Source organism: Misgurnus anguillicaudatus, chromosome 22 (genome assembly GCF_027580225.2).
Source record: "Misgurnus anguillicaudatus chromosome 22, ASM2758022v2, whole genome shotgun sequence".
Lineage (NCBI taxonomy): Eukaryota > Metazoa > Chordata > Actinopteri > Cypriniformes > Cobitidae > Misgurnus > Misgurnus anguillicaudatus.
The window spans coordinates 13140837-13160934 of NC_073358.2; the positions used below are offsets into that span (position 1 = coordinate 13140837).

Here is a 20098-nt window from a genome sequence, read left to right on the forward strand (position 1 = left end):
TTGATGTTGTTTCAAAATAATACATTTAATATGTATTTAGTATAGTTTCGTTTAAATATATTAAGTATGTCCCAAAAATATAATTTAAATATATTTCTTTTTCACCTGGGTTTGCCTGCCTTTTCAAGCAAAACTTTAGTTTAGAAAGAATTTGGATTAAAAGATTAAAAAGAATATTGTAATGTAATGGTTATAGGGGCGGTTTCCCAGACAAGGATTAGACTAAACATTTCTAAGAGCTGTCCAAACTGAAAACAACCTGCACTGAGATATCTTAAAATACATCAGTGCCCCTTTGTTTTGCCTCAAAATGCACAGAAGTAATGTTTTTAGTAAGGTTTGTTAAAACTAGTTATATTTATAACTAGTATAATTAAACTAAGGCCTAGTCCTGGCTTAAACAAATCCCTGTCCGGGAAACTGCACCATAATGTCTGAACATCACTAGGCCAAATATAAATAATATGTAATAATTGCTGGAATAAACAAATTAAAGAAAACATTTAATTTTCCGATCCCCAAATCTGTTAATTATGAGCAAGTCCAAATCTATTTTCTTTACCAAAAGCATATTCTGTACTATAATTACACCAAGACAAAATTGATTTGATTCCCTTTTTGATTTTTCTTTTTATCTACATAACTAACATTTCAGTGACTGAATGGCAGAATGACAAATTTTTGCAGTGCCCACAGTCAGTCATTACAGAGATGAGTAGAGTCAATTAGACAAAGACAGAGGCATTTAAACAGAAAGGAAAAATAAAACAAAGTATAAAAGAAAATCCAATTAATTTGATTTCTTGTCCCAGACCTATAACAAAACATCTGTAAATCTCATTTAAGCTATTTCAATAATATCCTTAAATTACAATTTACTACAGATCATAAAGATAAAAAAAAGAATCACTTCAGATGAATTACTTTAATGCATCTATGCAACCATGTTCCATAGAGAAATTACTACTTGAATGATATAAAGAATATCAAAATTCTAAACACACTGTCAATAAGTTCATACTACATGTAGATCAGTAACTAAACCACTCCTGTTAAATGGTGAAGTATAGTTTCTCCCAAGAGAGGATCTGAAGATGGTTCGAATGTTTCAGCTAAATGGGTGAAGGCGTCTGTGGAAATCCAGCAGTCTGGTGTCCTCTGCTTCTAAACCGACCATCAGCAGAGTCTACAAAGAGAACAGTGAAAACAAGTGATTTATTGGTTTTCCGACAAATGATAGATAAATGTTCTTATACTACTTTGATTGATTGATATTCCAACAAGAAATGCAAAGTAAGAGGTCATGATTCATGTTACATAAAATAATTTCCCAGTTTAAAATTATTTAATAAAAGTATAATAGTGTAATACATGCAATTTGTCGCAGAAATATTCGGTAACACTTTATTATAATGTTCATTAATTAACATTAGTTAACTACATTAGCTAACATGAACCAATGATGAACTGCACTTGTGCAGCATTTATTAATCTTTATTAAAGTTAATTTTAACAATTACTAATACTTTATTAAAATTTGGTTAACGTTAGTTAATGCACCGTGAACTAACATGAACAAACAATGAACAGCTTTATTTCTATTAACTAACATTAACAAAGATGAATAAATACTTTAACAAATGTATTGCGCATGGTTTGTTCATGTTAGTTAATACATTAAATAATGTTAAATCATGAACATTATAATAAAGTGTTACCAAATATTCAAATTAAAACGTTATAAATAAATATATATATATATATCGAAAAGTACTGAATGTACTCTTTATCGCATGATCTCTATCAATAATTTACAGACGAGTGAAATATTCTGATCCAGATTCCAACTACACAGGGTACAGAGGTAGAGCAAACACATGTTTATGAAAAAAGTAGTTTTTTTTAAAGGTTCAACGAGATTCTAAGCTCGAAGTCATCTACCAGATGGTGAGATGATAATAATAGGTAGATTTACCAAGGATGACCCGCAGCTTGACCTTAACCCCCTACAGTACACCCTTGCCCACATTAATAACTAAGAGTGGAAGCTGAATGAAATAAATGCATGAAGTAATACTAATGAATTACAGAGACACCTGCTTAGGCAACTATTGCATACAGAATATGATAAAATAACCAAAACGTGTATTGACAGTAGTGTAGTTCATTTGAATATAAGCTGTGAGTTTCAGTAAAAAATTGTGCAATACTGTGTATTGTCGTGTTGCTATTTATATCAAACAAATATCGCTATTTATAACTAGCTTTCAGTAACATCACCATCCAAGCTGCCTCCGCATTCAGGAGAGAGTATCAGTGTAGTGTACGCACTTTTCTTAGTGACGTATTACAAATGCGGAGGGCAGAGGCACAAAGCAGCAAAGAACCTTCTGCAAAGTGGGTACACTCTCACCTAAATGCTGAGGCAGCTAAGATGGCGGCATTACTGAAAGTTATTTTCGTTTGTAAAGTTTTAAATAAGGATATTTTTGTGTCAAAACCACACTGATTACCCTCAGAAGGCCTTTGTTTATTCCAGCTCTTCTAAAATAACTAAAAATGCGTTTGACTAAAAAATGATGGACATATGCATCTCGGACGGCTTGAGGGTGAGTAAATCATGGGTTTAATACAACTTTTGGCCGAACTATCCCTTTAATGGCTACTTTTTTATTTTTTATTACACTACCTGACAAAAGTCTTGTCGCTTGTGTACAAATTGACCTGAAATGCTGCTAAAATATATTTCCAATCAAGATTTGGCTCATTTTAATCCCAACAGCTTTTGTATTAATGTTTCAGTGCAAAACGAAACTGTCAAAAAGTATTCTAATATTCACAGCTTGGTAAAGACCATTGAGTCAATTTTTGCAAAGACATAAGTGCTGTCACCTTGTCATATGAGCTTTATCTGTGACTAATAATGGATCAATTAGGTGTCATGTGTGTATAATAAGAACCCCAGTACAAAAGTTTTGATTATCAAGAGGCTGAAGACCAGATCCACTGCTGATGTGGCAGACACCTTCAATGCGTCTCAGCATCAAGTACAGAGGAAAAAAAAAGATTTGAAGAGACTGGAAACGTTTTTACAAGCCCAGGTCAGGCAGACCCCGCAAGACAACTGCTCGAGAGGATGGTTTGTTGGCTCGAAAATCCAAGGCCAGCCCATTTTCCACTGCAGCAGAGCTCCACGAGACCTGGTCACCTGAAGTCCTTGTGTCAACCAGAACAGTTTGTTGGATTTTGTCTCGAAATGGCCTCCATGGTCGAATCAGTGCCCAGAAGCCAGCAAAAAACAAAAGACAATTGCTTAAAGGATGGACGCTGGAAAAGCAGAAGGTGGATTTTTCAGATGAATCTTCTGTTGAATTACACCACAATCACCTCAAATATTGCAAGAAACCTACTGGAGCCCACATGGATCCAAGATTTACCCAGAAAACAGTGAAGTTTGGTGGCGGAAAAATGTTTACATCCAGTATGGGGGTGTGCGAGAGATCTGCAGGGTGGAAGGCAACATCAATAATCTAAAATACCAAGAAATCTTAGCTACCTCTTATATTCCCAACTATAAAAGATGCCAAATTTTGCTGCAGGATGGTGCCTCATCGCATACTTCCATCTCCACATCAAAGTTCCTCAAGGCGAAGAAGATCAAGATGCTTCAGGATTGGCCAGCCCAGTCACCAGACATGAACATCATTGAGCATATGTGGGGTAGGATGAAAGAGGATGCATGGGAGACGAAACCAAAGAATATTCATGAAAGGCATGGAAGGCATGCCATTCCTGATGACTTCATCAATATATTGTATGAATCCTTGCCAAACCACATGGATGCAGTCCTTCAAGTTCATGGAAGTCATACAAGATATTAAATTTGGATCTCACACCACCACTACTTAATTCGCCGAAATATTTTTGTGTTTGCAGTAAATTTGTTCAATTTCTGTATAGGCGATAAAACTTTTGTCTTGCCAAAAGTTGACCTTTCTCTCTTGATTAAATTGTAAATCTTTTTTCAGTGAAACTAATTTATTTCAGTGCATTAAACATCATTTAGGAGGGTTTTAGCTTTTCATAAGAGCTATTTTCAACACCAATTGATTAATTAAAAGTCAGGTTAATAGCAGGTGTTTCTACAAAATAGATAAGTGACAAGACTTTTGTCAGGGAGTGTACATTTGAGAGCCCATTCTCCTTTATTTTAACTTAAGTAAAAAGTGTAGTCAGTACTTTAACTGAGTATTTTTAAACATGAGAATCTGTAATTCTACTTCAGTAAAGATTGTGTGTACTTTTCCTATCTCGTGTAAGGCGTAAAGTGTAAGGACCTGAGGACTGGAGTGATGTTTCTAGCTATATTTTTAAGATTGTAGTAAGCTGATTTGCTTATTGCTTTTACATTACTACTGAAATTAAAGTCAGACACTATAATTACTAGGGGTGTCACAATTCTCCAAATCCTCGTTTCGATTACATTTTCGATTCTAAGGTCACAATTCGATTTGATTCTCGATTTTATACATATTTATTTGAAAGACAAAAACGATATGCCATTATTTATTATTATTATTATTTTTTATAGTTTAACATTAACATGCACATTGCACAACTCGCATGGGGGTTTGTGGGGTTCACTTAACGCGAGAGCTTGTAGAGAGAGGATTCCTTCTTGCACGCACATGGACTTAATGTGCGTGTCTTGTACTCCTAGCATCTGAAATAAATCCAGCATCATAAGCAGCTGCGCTTCTCTCTGTCTCACGTGCACACGCTCTCGCATCTGTCCGAACTCTAAACATAAACTAAAGTATTAATCCTTATGTATTTGTTCAGTTTTCTGCGTTTCATGTGAGCTGAGGCAAACTATCCCTTTTGTTTAAAATAAAACCTGCTGCATCTTTGCGCCTCCCTCACTCTCGCGCACGTGCAGAGAGCTGTGCTCTGTCCAAAGTCAGATCACTAGGAAGTAATCCCGTTTATGATATGCATTTCAACGTGTTGTAGCAATACATCCCTCGTGTTTAAAAAATTATCGCGTTCCGCTGGACCGATGTTTTTAAAGGCATCTCTGAGAGTTGCAGCATCGACGATTCCATTTTTTAATTCGAAGTTGTGACTCAATTTTGATCGATTTCGAAATCGTGACACCCTTAATAATTACACCAAGATTTCTGAGTTTATTTTGTGTTTTTAGATCCCTAGAGTCAAGGTATGTGTTAACCTTGAGAGTTTCATCTTTATTTCCAAATAACAAGGATGTGGACTCGAGTCACATTCACATGACTTGCGACTTAACTCAACATAATTAAAGAAGACTTGAGACTTGACTTAGACTTTGATAGCAATGACTCGAGACTTGACTTGGACTTGAGCCCTTTTATAGACTTCATAATCAAATCAGAGTCCTTATCACTCTAGACGAGTCCCTGCAGCATGCACTTGACCCATTGTGCTTGGCATCTCTGCTCATGACCAGTATTGGGCAAGTTACTGAAAATTAGTCATTAGTTACAGTTACTTACTAGTTACTTCTTTTAAAAGTAATTGAGTTACTCTACCAGTTACTGTATATCAAAAGTAATTAGTTACTAGGGAAAGTAACTTTTAAGTTACTTTTATGTCTGCTTTTTAAATGTAAATATGAACAGTACTGAACAGTCAAACAATAAAATTATATTTATGGGCTATTTTACATACTGTAGGAGCCTATTTTGCTTTAGATTCAGCCGTTGAATATTTTTGTTAGAAATTATCTTAATATGTAGGCTTAGTTTATTTATGTATATGATTTAGATCATTTAGACGAATATTCTGTGTGTTTACATTGAAAATATGTGTGTTAAAATTGTGTATTGTCTCTTTAAGAATTTGGAGACAATTGTGTCATGTCATATTTTCTAAAATAAATTATAATTTTTCTGATTCCATATTTATTTTAATAAGCCAGAAACGTCTCTGATGTGTCCTGCTGACAGGCGCGGTGTGCACGTGCAGCAGCTGACGCAAATTATGGGTCCTCCGAAGGTTAGACCGTCTCATTTCAGTTCTCTTCGCGAACTTCTGAGGCTTGGAATCCGTGGAATTGGGACACAGCTTGTGAAGCTTGCGGCGATAGTGCGCTCTTTGGTCATATATTGTTTGTATATGTTTTCTGTTGGATTTAAATGAATAACAGGATTAAAGGAAGATATTTAATCAGAAAACGGAGTACGTGGATTGTTTTGTCTGACGGACACAGAGCGAGTGGATTGTTTTGTCGGATACGGAGCGAGTGAAACTGAAACTAAATGAGCACTCAGACATGGAGTTTTAACATGTTTTAACAGTTGTACAGCGCAGTGTGAATATTTTTCTGGAAACAACAATCGCGGATTGTTCTCTTCCATGAAGGCCGATGTAAACATCTAAGATATATATTAACATTTCTCAGATTTATTGCTTTTGAGGACTACAAATGCAAGTTAATGTCATACTGGGATTGCTTGGCAAAGATAATTTACAAACATGAGACCGGATGGATTATGACTTGCGCACAATTTTTAAACAAAGTTATGTTGTCCCGTTTAGATTTTTTCATGTTCATTCTATGCACTGTCAGCCATGTTGAAGTTTAATGATTCATTGCGCCGCCCACCACGGTTATGCAACGTTAAATCAGAAATGTCTTGTCTGTAAGTGTTATTTTTTACAAAATAGAATAACGCGAGTAACGAACTCATTTAAATTTCAGTAATTGTAATTGGTTACTTGATTTAAAAAAATACTTTGTTACATACTCGTTACTGATAAAAGTAGTGGAATTACTTTGTAACGCGTTACTCCCATCACTGCTCATGACAGTGCTGCCCTGTCCGTTGGATCTCTGCCCAGTAGACACACAGGATGCAGGCATGAAAAAAAAAACGAGAGGCGTGGTCGCGATCACTGGTGCTCGCCTCATCATCACCATTACTGCTGCTGTTAAATGTTAAACAGCACCTATCAATTTGCTAAAAAACTTTATTTTGTGTATTTGGTATTATACAATGTGTTATTTAGTGATGGGGATGAGACCGCCTATGCCGAGTCAAGACCGAGTCTTTGAAGGGTTGAGACCGAGTTGAGACCGACTCTGTTGGTTTTCAAATACAGTCAAGTCAGAGTCAAGACCGCGTCTTTGAGAAAGCAAGTCTGAGTCAAGACAGAGGCCGTTTCTCAATGTCAAGGAAGGATCCTCGGAAGCCAGAATTTCGAGGATGCTACGTCATCGACGTCTGTCGAAGGACTGTTCCAATGTCGAGGATCCTCAGAATTTCAGCCAAGGACTGAGTCCTTCGTTCGGGAAATATCCCATATACAGGAAATGATGCATATGTGTATCCTCCGTGCTCTTCACACGCTGCAATCACCCACAATCCCACAAATTCCGACACGTGCGGAAAGTGAGATGACAGGTGCTAAATTCTTTAAAAAGTTGGATGCATCTCAGGGTATTTGGCAGCTGAAACTACATAAGAACAGCACAAAGTATTGCACATTCAACGCACTCTTTGGCTGCTACTCCTTCTTAAGGATGCCGTTCTGAATTTCCTCAGCTCCAGGGCAATGGAACACATAATAGAAGACATTGAGGGTGTGTGTATTTATGTGGATGACATAGTATTGTGGGGATCCACAATTCAACAGCACAATAAAAGATTCATGGATGTCCTACAGCGAGTAAGGAAGTATGGGCTCAAGTTGAATAAGGACAAATGTCAGTTTGGAGCGAAGGAAATCACATTTGGGAGATAAGCTGTCAGAAAGGGGTGTGGAACAAGAAAAGAGAAAGATACAAGCAATTCTCAAAATTCCCAGACCCACAGACAGAAAGGCTGTATTGAGAGTGATGATCAATTTCGTCGGAAAGTTCATACCTAACCTGTCTTCAATTACATTTTATTTGAGAGAACTGTTAAGTGATAAAGGCGAGTTCAAATGGACAGCTGATCATGAACAAGAATAGGTAAGACTGTAGACTTTCCTCACTACAGAACCAGTTCTTTGATCCAACAAAGAGAACAAAGATCTTGACTGATGCATCCAAAGATGGAATAGGTGCAGTTCTGCTGCAGGCAGAGGGAGAGAATTGGAGGCCCGTTGCATATGACTCGAGAACGATGTCTCTGTCTGAAAGGCGATACGCACAAATCGAGAAAGAGTGCTTGGGCTTAGAGTATGGAGTGGAGAAATTTCACAGCTATGTGTACGGCTTACCGACATTTGTGACAGAGACTGATCACAAGCCATTAATTGCCATCATTAATAAGAACTTGAACCAAATGTCTCCAAGTATCCAACGACTGATGATGAGACTGCAGAGGTATGATATGGAGCTAATTTACACTCAAGGGAAACATTTAGTTCTGGCGGATGCTCTGTCCAGAGCTGTGGAACAGAGTGGAAAATGTGTAAGCTCCACAGAAGCTGATGTGACTCAGCATGTGAACATGGTAGCTGAAGCTCTTCCAGTCACAGATGCTAAAACTTAAACAAATTGCAGTGGAGACTGAGAAAGATAAATGTCTGCAATTGGTTATTACACATCTGAATGAAGGTTGGCCTAGGGGAGAATGTTCCCAGTACTACAACATCAGAGCAAAGTTGAGTGTTGTAAAGCGACTTTTGCTGAGACAGAACAGGAACATTATCCCTCAGTCACTGTGACAGATGTTAAAAAAACTGCATGGAGTTAGAAAAATGTAAAAGAAGGGCTAGAACTGCAATCTACTAGCCCAGAATAAAACGCAGACATCGACAGGATGGTGTCAACCTGTAATACGTGCTTGCAGCATCATGCTAAGCAACAAAAGGAGCCAATGATCATTACTGATCTACCGGATGAACCATGGCAAAAAGTTGGGACAGACTTATTCTTACTGGATGGACAAAACTATTTGCTTGTGATAGACTATCAAACTAACCAGAGATTGCGTTGCTTTCCAATACATATGCTGCTTGTGTGATAACACACATAAAATCCATCTTTGCAAGACACAGCATTCCGCAGGTGGTTTACAGTGATAATGGGCCGTGCTACAGTGGTAAAGACTTCCAAAAGTTTATTGAGGAGAAGTCTGTTGAAAACAAGAGAGACTGTGCTAGGAGATACTTGTTGTGTGATGCAGTACATCTTGTATAATTTGCTCAGCGTTAGCTTAGTATTTATCTGAAATAAGTCATTAGTTTTTTTGTAATAACTTGTTCTTGATGTCTAGTGGAAAGGGGATGTAGTGAAAGTATATATGTGTGCAGTACAGAACCTAACCACTAGGTGTCAGTAGCATTACATTTATCTGTTGAGTATACAGCTGAATAGTAAAGGCCGGAGTATACCGTTTTTCCGCGCCCGCGTCCGGCTTGCGCACGCACACGTCCGCGCAGCTTTCCAAGTATACTCCCCTCGGCTACACGCGAATGGCCACATTTTACACTATACGCAATACAAATTATTTCTTATTCAAATTATTAGTCTAACAGGCCGTCAGGGCAGCACTGATTTGACAACATTTACAGTACATTAAAACATTTAGGATAGGTGAAGAAAAATAACCGATCCACCATTGCAAACACAGTTTAGAACAAACAACAAGACAACAAAGAACAGGAATCAAACATTATGGTAACAAACATCCTCCACAGCTTTCTGTTTTTGAAAGAAGTTAAAATTAAAGAAGAAAAATGATAGTGTGTGTGCAAATGCTGTCTATTTCCTTTGTATAATTGTTTGCAGTGGAGTATCCTGTCTAAATATTTTCACGCGCATGCGCTGTTGTACGCGGACTGTATGTGCACTGTCCGAGCGGTCTCAAATTTTGGGTATTCTTATCTGTACCTTGGCCAATGTTAACATTTGATCATGAATCTATGTTCACATGATTAAGTTAATTATGTGTCTGCATTTCATTATCACAAAAATATGTCAGCGGACCGTCCACGCACCCTCCTGATGACGAAAACGACGCGCATACGCGAATGTCCCTAGTATACTTTCGGCTTAAGAAAAAAAAAAAAACTTTCGGCTTAAGAAGACTACAAGAACACCTGTGTTGTGTTTAATGCTGTGTGCCTGCTGAGTGAGCCTCACATGAATAAAAGATCATTGATTACGCAATGTTTTCTTTATTGAAATAAGAAACATTACAACTAGCTCATCTCTGGTGGTTGCCCCATCTACGTCAGGCATGTATGCTAAAATCATGTTGAATCAATGTTGTTCACGTCATTAAAAATAAATGTACAATCTCCCTAATTGGTTTGCTTAGTTACGGTCAGTGCTTTAAGTGGCCCAAAAGAGGTGCCGGTACTCTATTTTTTTTTTGCTGACTCAACTCTTATATTGAAGGGGTTTTATATTTAGCAGTCAACAGACGACCTTGTAAAAAAGAATTAATCCTTTTATAAATTTGTGGATTTGCTTGAGCTAGAAATAGCTACTGAACATAAATAAAATGTGCAAAAGGATTTTGAAAAAATACCATTAGAAAGAGCTATTGTAGAAAGAGTTTTTGAACATAAATAAAATGTGCAAAAGGATTTTGAAAAAATACCATTAGAAAGAGCTACTGTAGAAAGAGTTTTTGAACATAAATAAAATGTGCAAAAGGTAGATATGTGAGTAAAATTTTCAGCATGGTTAAATGCTAAAACTAGTGGTTCAGATAGGAAAAGCTTGAAAAAAAAACATTAAAATGACACCAAGACCATGTCTATGGGGTCAAGAATAACAAAATACTGGCCATTTGAAACTCTAAAGTCATTTATTTTGTCCCATTGTTTTCCATTTTGCGGGTGGTAAAACTACTGTGCACGTCGTTCAAATTCATTGAAATTTCGTTTACTTTTAGTTTAGCAATTAAACTAAATGTATATTACAATTTCAAGAATGTTTTCTGCACATCGCCTGAGGAAACCCGAAGTTGCGTCGAGGGGAACCAAACTGAAAGCCGCGACAGCGGAGATTGTCACGTACCTACAAGACTTGCGTCTGACCTGCAGCTATCATTCTGGCTTGGTGGGATGTCAGGCAGCGAGTCCTCTGATTCTGAGGGCGTTCTTTTCCTACTCAGAGTCTAAAACAAGGAGGGCATATTACGTGTTCATTTTATTTTCATTTTAACCGAGCAGCTATGGTTGCGCGTTTCACACACAAACACACACCTCTCCAGAGCACATTGACACTGACTGAAGGACGCATGCACTTTTAACTTGTAAACGCAAGGGTGTATGGGTAATGTAGTCTCTGCTCTCGGTGGAACGAATTAGGAAGCGTACATTAAGGGCGCTCTGAAAAGCGGCAGCGCAGCCAAATGATTAAATTAAACCTCTGATTTTTAAACAGATGAGCGTTCTGGTACGCTAAAAGCACGTTCTGGGCGCACGTAGAGGTGGTGGTACGCTCAAGAGCTATTTTTAGAAGTGGCGGTACTGAGTACCGGGGCGTTCCGGCCCACTTAAAGCACTGGTTACGGTGAAATTCTGTTGATTTTTTTGGGAGAAATGACGTTATGCATTCAACATATTTTCTACTTGTTTTTAAAATCCCAAATAAAGAAAAATCAGTATGTAAACATTTATTTGGCTAAATGCACAGCACTTCAAGTTAGTTTACAAAATAGCCTACATATAAATATTCTATTTAGAGTATTTTTTCTGCAGCTTTCACACTGGTGCATTAACAAATATATATATAATATTTAGAAATGATATCCAGAAATTAATTTGTAATAATGAAATGCAGACACATAATTAACTAAATCATGTGAACATAGGTTCATGATCAAATGTTAACATTGGCCAAAGTACAGATAAGAATACCGTTAAAGTACCGGACCGTTAAGCAGTATCGGTAAGAGTAGTAATACCGTTAAAACCTTAACGATACCCAGACCTACCCACTGAGACCACATTTGGTTTTCAAAGATCACTCCTTCAGGGCATCATACATCCATTCTCATTCTCTCAAAGAAAAATGTATATGAAATGCTACATTTTACATTCACAAAGAGTCTGAAACTGATCTTATTTGGTTTCAAGTGAAATATCTCAATGCAAGTGGTTACAATGGTCTCAGTCTTATGACAACATAATTCAATGTTAAAGGTGCTCTAAGCGAATTCACACGTTTTAGGCCATAAAACATTTTTTTGTTTCATACAGTAAACATGTCCTCACTATCTGCCTGTCCTCTGAACACACTGTAAAAAACGCGGTCTCTGTAGACAGCCCAGGCTTCGCAAACTGCATCAAAAACAAATTGGTCAAACCTACCACCAGGAAACATAACAAAGTGTTCCAGCCAATAAAGAACAAGGAGGATTTGGGAGTGGGGGTTGGGCGCGTTCATGACTCGTTCAGAAAGCACGGAAGGGAGGGGAAGGGGAGGAGTTAGCTACGCTCAGTTTTGTTTGAAAACACTTCGAACGTCAACAAGAAGTGACATCACACAGATTCGCTTAGAGCGCCTTTAAAGTGTAAATACATTAAGCAAACTTCACTCAATGTTGATAGACACCTCCCATCTTAGATATAAACCAATCACCCACTGTATGCAAATTAAGGACAGCCCTGGGTTTTACAACAAGTAAAGGAAATTTTATCTTTGAAACAACATGTATTTCATTTTACTTTGAGGAATCTGTAGTCAGATCTTCATCATTTGCCAGGTATGCAATATTCTCATTTGATTTAATTTGTTTCTTCGTGTTTAAATTGGATTGTGAATTGACTTTGAATAATTGAATAAACCTTCCTACCTGGCTATTAAATTGTGTTTAGATTTATTCTGTGTTGCTACCAAAGTTAATGACATGACTAGTAAATTACGTATCCTTGTTACCGCAATGACTGAAGTCAGGCTAGTACCGGACTAAAATTCCAGTCTATCTGGCATAGCGGCACACCGGGAGGATTTTTGGAGATTTTACTAGCACTTGACGTTAGTTTAAGTTAAATTACATGCTTGGAGGCTAATAGTGTATTTTCTGTTTAGGGTAACATAAATGTTATCTGACCACTCTAAATCATATAAGCCCCAACCTACCTCTGGTTATTTCAATATCTGGTTATTTCAATATTATTCTATCTAAGTTGCATATTAAATTATGGCATAATTATACAAAGCTATCATTGGAGAAGACGGATAAAACTACCTAAATTACGTAACGACAAAACGTCATCAGTTAGCAGCGGAAGAGACCTTGTTTCCATCATTGGGCAAACGGATGGATGGGTGTAATAATTTCCCCCTTACAACACGCTTCCCATTTTGGTGGAACATGGGAAAGAATGATTGGAATAGCAAGAAGAATTCTTGATTCCATGTTTCTCCAGCTGAAAGACAAACTCACCCACAAAGTGCTGGTAACATTCATGGCAGGGTACCAGCCATTATCAATGCCAGGCCTCTTGTTCCCATGACAATGTATCCCAATGAATCATTTCTACTCACCCCAGTGGTTCTCCTCAAACAAAAGGTGAACATTGTTACTGCACCTGCAGGCAAGTATGAAGAACCAGATCTCTACAAGTGCCCGTGGCGACAACTTCAACATCTTTCCAACAAATTCTGGGACAGATGGCAAAAGCAATTCCTACCAACCCTACAAGCACGCAAGAAATGGCAGTCCGCTCATCCAAACGTCAGTCCAGGAAGTGTTGTTCTCCTCAAAAACCGCCAAGTACCACAAAATGAATGGCCCCTTGGACTGGTAATACAGACCTTCACTAGACAACACGGGAAGTTTTGTCAGGTTAAGGTCAAGGTCATTTAACCACGAGCTTCTACTTAGACCTATTACAGAGATAGTGCTTCTACTTTCCCCAGAGTCCAAAGCAGACATTTACTCTCGTCATAGAATTTGTTGAGGTGATGTGTAAGCACATCATGTAGGGAGTGTTCTGTTATCACATATGTTAGTCTTGTTTTTATTCTTTAAGTAAGCATTTGTTTTATTTGGTCGTGGTCCCTTTAAGAGTTTTAGTTTTCAGTAAGGAGTCATTTAATGTGATGATTAATCAGGAAGTACCGCAGTAGCCAAGAATGTAAAAATCACTAAATCGTAAACAGGACACAGCGCAACGCAGCATTAATTCATTTATTGAGATACAAAAAAATCCTTTAAAAAAGCAAGAGAAGGATTGCTGTTGGCATTAAATGACAATCTTTTGTCAGAAGAGGAGTTTTTACTATTGTATGATGTAAATAAGTCTAAAAACCTAGATTTACCATGTAAGCGTTAAAATTAGCTTAAATGTCATTTTTAACACATATTATATCAGCTGTTCTTCCGTAAGGGACCGTTACAGTAGAACGTCGCAAAGTAGCAGTTAAATTCGTGCATGCACAATACAATGGCAGAATGTTGTTGCCGTTCCACCAGAGGCTGTTGCTTAAAGTCCCTAATAAGCACGATAAATCGCATGTGTTTGTCAGGCGCATGTCCTCAGTAATGCCGGTTCCTTAATTAGTATTAAATCGCCAACAGCTGCTTTCAGAGGGAGCAGCTTTAACTGCACAGAGCCGTAGTTCACTGACAATTGGGGCAATTTTGCATTAATTATCGCGGACATATATGCACTGTAAAAAATACTTTGCTGCCTTAAAAATTTTTGTTGAATCAACTCAGATTTACAAGTCATTTCAACTTACTATTATTTATCTTGACTAGAGATGAGTTGTTAGAACTACAGGTGAGTTGTTATAACTAATAAAATTAAGTTGACTTCTCTCAACTATATTTTATAAGTTGTGACAACTCATTTCTGTTGACATGACTTGTAAATCTAAGTTGATTCAACAAAAAATTTTAAGGCAGCAAAGTTTTTTTTACAGTGTGCGATATGGCCCGGCTTGTCAGGGAACTACAGCTCTGTGCAGTTAATGTCGCGCCATCTAAAAGCAGCAGCTGGCGATTTAATACTAATCAAGGAACCGGCATTACTGACGTGATGTGCGTGGTATCGCATGCGATTTATCGTGCAGCCCTGCTAATAAGTGATCGACAAAAGGTAGAATGTGATGTCAAAATTTTTATTAAGAACACAAATACTGTAATGGTAAAAACACAAGACTTTAATTCATATCATTTTGAGTTGGTAAATCTGTACATGTTAAAGGGCAAGCATATAATAGCGCTAATTATGCCCATGTATGTTTCAATTTCACCTTTCCATTGCAATGTCAATAAACCTGTGGACAAAGAGCCAACTGTCTAAAGAGTCTTGATGTTATAAAAATAATTTTTATATTTATATTTTATAGTGACTACATGCATTTCTTATGTTTGTACATGTTTCAGGTCTTACATGTATGAATGCTGTCTTTTTCGTGTATGCAGTCTTTATGTATGTATGTATGTGGTATGGTTCTCCCCACCTCTTATATTATGTATTGCTTTTTTGTGTTTTTAGACTTCCCCTTTTACCCCTTGTAACTTGTGGCACAAGCATTTCACTGTATTGCAGAGCATATGTGACAATTAAATTAAACTGAACTGAAACTAAACTGAAGAGTTTACCTGGCTGTCAAGTTATACAGAACATAACCTGAAGACAGCACAGCTACAGTATTGAGAACTGAAGGGTTGTAGTGGTGTGCATCAGTGAAGGAGCACAATAAGCAAACACTGGTTTTACTGGTGCTGTTAATATTCTTCTTGAGCGTTTTCTTTGTATGTACTGTAGGATAAGGAGGGCTTCCCGGACAAGACTAAACTCACACTGTCAAGACATGTCTCCATTGTAGTGATAATAAATGCATAGTTAAATCCTCCCGCCATGCTTATGGTGTTTTATCATTTAGCCTCATGTTTAATTGCAGATTTTTATATTTAAACCTCCTCAATTGCAAGTTTAAAGTTATTTCCTAAATGTAATCCTGGTTATTTTTAAACTAGTTTTAAAGTTTGGTGCAACAGAATGATTAAATAATCCTCAATATAAATCAGATTTAGCCTAATCCTTGTTGGTGCAACCCACCCTTAGACCAAATTACGTCCAACATTTTTTGTGATTAGGTGATTAAAATGTTACATAATTAGGATTTTGTTTTCAAAGTGTGTTTGCTTACATCTATCTGCTCCAGGTCGTCTTTGGTGTGCAGGTGGCGCAGGAGGTACCAGCGTGCCACTGATAACACAGTTTCAGAAGTCCCTGAGGGTGAATTATACACAATCCTCTCCAGCAAACGCCGGGTTTCCCTATAGGAAAAAACACAAATGGATTGAAAACATGCAGACTGCCCTTTAAAAAAATCAAAGTGACAAGTGGAAAGCTTTGACCACAAAAAGTGTACATGTATTCTTTATTTCTTTTATACACAGAACATAAACCACCCATGTAAGGCTTTCCCTTCCACCCAACTTGACAAAGAATTGCAGTAAGGCCTGAAAGAGCAGATTTACTGGAGAGCTGCCGATCTTTAGGACTTCAGTGCAGGCTTCCAACACCAGATCCTGCCACTCAGAGACACATACTCCAGCCTGCAGGCAGAAAGTAAAAACACAAAGATTTGTTTTATTATATAAGTGAGGACATTTCTTAGACCTCCTACCCCCAAACCAACCTTTAAACAAACCAGCTGGCATAACATTTAAAACAAAATATGTTTAATTATTTTTTAGTCTTTTTACATTAAATATCCTGTCATTATTTCAAAAGTTTTTGACATCACAATATTTGTGAAGATAAAATCCAAAATATTTGGCACTCAGTAGCTTAAATTATCAAAACAGTAATCTAAAAAACTCTACAACAGTGGCGGCTGGTGCTAAAAATGTTGGGGGGGGGGGCGTGCAAACAAACTCAAAATCAAACATTTACTGTAGTAATGCAAGACTGTAAATAGCCATTTATCAGGTGATGAATATCATTACTGTTTTGCTAAAATGCTGAAAATGTTACTGTTAAAGTCAACTATTATATTATTATATTATTATGATATTGAATCTATGAATCTTAAATCTTACTATGAATCTAACTATAAATCTGTACATTTGAGTATAATGTGGGTTAATTATCAGTAAAAAACGAATCAAGGAAATCATTCACTCACTCACTCACTCACTCACTCTCTCACACACACACACACACACCCACATGTTGGTCTATGTGGTTTACAGGGACACTTCCATAGACGCAATGCATTTTATACTGTACAAACTGTTATATTCTATTCCCCTTACCTACCCCAGTCCCTAACCCCAATGTCACAAAAACCTGTTGGCAGTCTTTAATCTATGATAAACTACCATTTAGTATGTGTCCCCGTAAACCACGTTTATAGCATAATAAACATTGCATTATACACTATTCATGTCCCCGTAAAACACATAGACCAACACCCACACACACCTGTTGACCAGCCGCCACTGCTAGATAGGTACATTACAATTTGGGGGACAATATCATCCAAGAATGACTGTACTCCAAGCACCACTAATAATATCCATGAGGAATAGTAATTGCTTTGCATAAATGCAAGCATCACTAATAAGTTAAATACAATAACAGTATGTTGGCTCTGTCAAGCAAACTGAAGTCAATTCAGTCACTTCACTTTTACATACACACAAGTCACAATGTGTCTGTTTTATTAATCAAAATCAATGTCTTTATTCATAAATATGTCCTCGTTGTTGTCAAATGACCTCTGCCAGTGATCTAGGGTGACCACCTGCTAATAAGCCCAAGGGGGGACAAGGGGTATGTTTCTGAGGGACAATGTGGGACACTCCCTGGCACTGCAGTGCACCCAACACACGGGCAGACTTATTTATAGTGGTTTACCCATTTCTAGCACATATCACCTTACACTGCAAGAAATGATTTTCAAGAAAAAAAATTCTTAGTATTTTTGTCTTGATTTCAGTAAAATATCTAAAAATTCTTAAATTAAGATGCTTTTTCTTGCTGAGCAAAACGACCCAAGAATATAAGTATAGTTTTTATAGACCAAAAATATCAAATTTAAGTGATTTTGTGCCTAAAACACCTAACCCTAACACCAAATTCAAGAAAAATTCATTGGCAGATTTTTTTGCAGTGTACATTGCATATTAATAATGCCATATTCCCCTAAACATGATGTATGCTCATGAATAGGCCAACCAATGTGTATTTTTTTCTAAATAAAGATTCATAATATTTTGAACATTCAATGAATTGACAGATGCACTTCCACTTACGATTTACTTTAGCTAGCCTATTTAAATTAATTTATTTTTCATTACAATCTATTCACTTTCAATAAATTGTAACATAAAATTATAGAATTAACAGGAATTGTAGTTGCTCAACAACACTGGAACAGTTAAAAAAAGTCTTAAATCACAACTCCAAAGGTTCATGGAACGAGAAGGGGGAGGAACGATGGTGAACTTGCATTTTAGTAAAGGCAGGCGCAGGAAAAAAAACTCTTCAGAGTTCTGGGGACATCTTAAGGACTTGCAGCCACATATTTATTTTCCCAGTCTTTCTTGTACCCACAAGTTCTCTTTTTAATTGATGATGGCGGTGCAGAGTCAGACTCAGTCTTTCTCCATTTTTCAAATCGGAAAGCGTGCATCTAAAAGTTATGGACGTGCATGGCTGTGTGCGCACTGCGCAAGCCTGAACTGTCAACTAATGTTCGTTTGGCTGCCCTGGGCTCAAGGATATAGAGCGACCAACTTTTTGTTAGCAAGCATTGATTATGCACGGTCTCAATTTGCGGGACGCATGAATTGTGCTTCAAACGCCGTGCGCGCACGCGCTACTTGGGACGGGTGGTCACCCTGCAGGGATCTGACTATATAGACACGTGTCTCTTTCTTTCATAATGTTATTTTAAAATCAGTGCGACATGTTGTCTCATCTATATTTCTCAACTTGGACGGCTGTTTCACGCTGTTCAGATTTTTAATTGCTATAGCGCTAATTTAACAGGCAAATGACACCACACCTGTCTGCATTATAAACTGACAAAATTATTACTCGCATTTAAAAATCAATGAAATATACGCTGTGATGCTGCTTGGGGGAAGATTCATAGTCAGATTAAAATCCGCCTCTCAAAAAGTTCCCCCAAAGAGATGCATGCGGACTTGTTGCATGTTGTTCTCCTGAGCCTGATTATGATGCTCTGTAGAAAATAAACGTGCGTTACTCAAACTAACAATGATGATCGACGAGAAAGGCAAAAGAACTCAGAATCATAAAGCAAAACCTCTAACCCCATCAGAATAGCCAGTCTTTGTGCCATTCACCATGATCAGTCATCTTTATAAACTGAAAGTCCAGGTTCAGGTAAATGTGTAATTGTACATTTCACAGTAAAATGAAAATGTATTACACTCCAAATATCTTAAAATAATAATTAAACTAAATCTACCTTAACAAAAAAAAAAAAGAAAATTATGCATGTACAACAGCATAATAGTGCTAATGTACTGTTTTAACATAGTATGGCTGTGTGGCAATATGGTTTGTTTCTATTTATAAAACAGTTAGTTCCAGTCCTTGGTTCTGATTGGTCAATAGTTGTACTTTACTCCACTTTGCGTTGTGCCTAATACAAAAAAGCAGCCTCTCGTTCCTTACTGCTTGCTTAAATATCTCTAATTTACACGTTTAACATCAGGGGGTCCCTGGTCCATGCCTTACCCATTTAAGGGGTCCCCATCCCAAAAAAACATTGAAAATCACTGCAGTTTGATCGTCAGTAAATCCAAAGTGCTTCAAAATTTAAAGGGGACATTCCACAAGACGTTTTTAAGATATTAAATAAATCTTTGATGTCCCCAGAGTACATATGTGAAGTTTTAGCTTAAAATACCATATAGGTAATTTATTGTGGCATGTTAAAATAGGCACTTTATGGGTCTGAGCAAAAATGCACCGTTTTTGTGTGTATCCCTTTTAATCCAAATGAGCTGCTGAGGTGGGCGGAGTCTCAAGCGCTCGTGCTGTAGAGAAGACAAAGCATCCAGGAAGATTCTCTCACGAAAGAAGTTAGTGAGCGATGTTAAGCATTATATATTTGAACAAGTTTAAAAACCGTCTTGGTTACTATCGTAACCTCGGTTCCCTGAGA

General features: G+C 37.3%; 1 protein-coding gene across 3 annotated transcripts in view; it reads right to left on the reverse strand.

Annotated features, from left to right (window-relative positions):
• Window positions 1-486: 486 nt before the first annotated feature.
• The window catches only part of skic3 (SKI3 subunit of superkiller complex), a 244054-nt gene continuing 224442 nt past the window's right edge, over window positions 487-20098 (reverse strand). For 2 of the 3 annotated variants that reach the window (XM_073860218.1, XM_073860219.1), the window contains exons 39-41: window positions 16373-16508; window positions 16097-16221; window positions 487-1186 (exon numbers count right to left, since the gene is read on the reverse strand). In XM_073860218.1, the coding sequence (XP_073716319.1) occupies window positions 1109-1186; window positions 16097-16221; window positions 16373-16508 (339 nt within the window). In that variant the 3' untranslated portion in view covers window positions 487-1108. Of the gene's footprint in view, window positions 1187-16096; window positions 16222-16372; window positions 16509-20098 lie in introns of those variants that run through there. The other variant, XR_012365143.1, reaches the window with a different exon arrangement.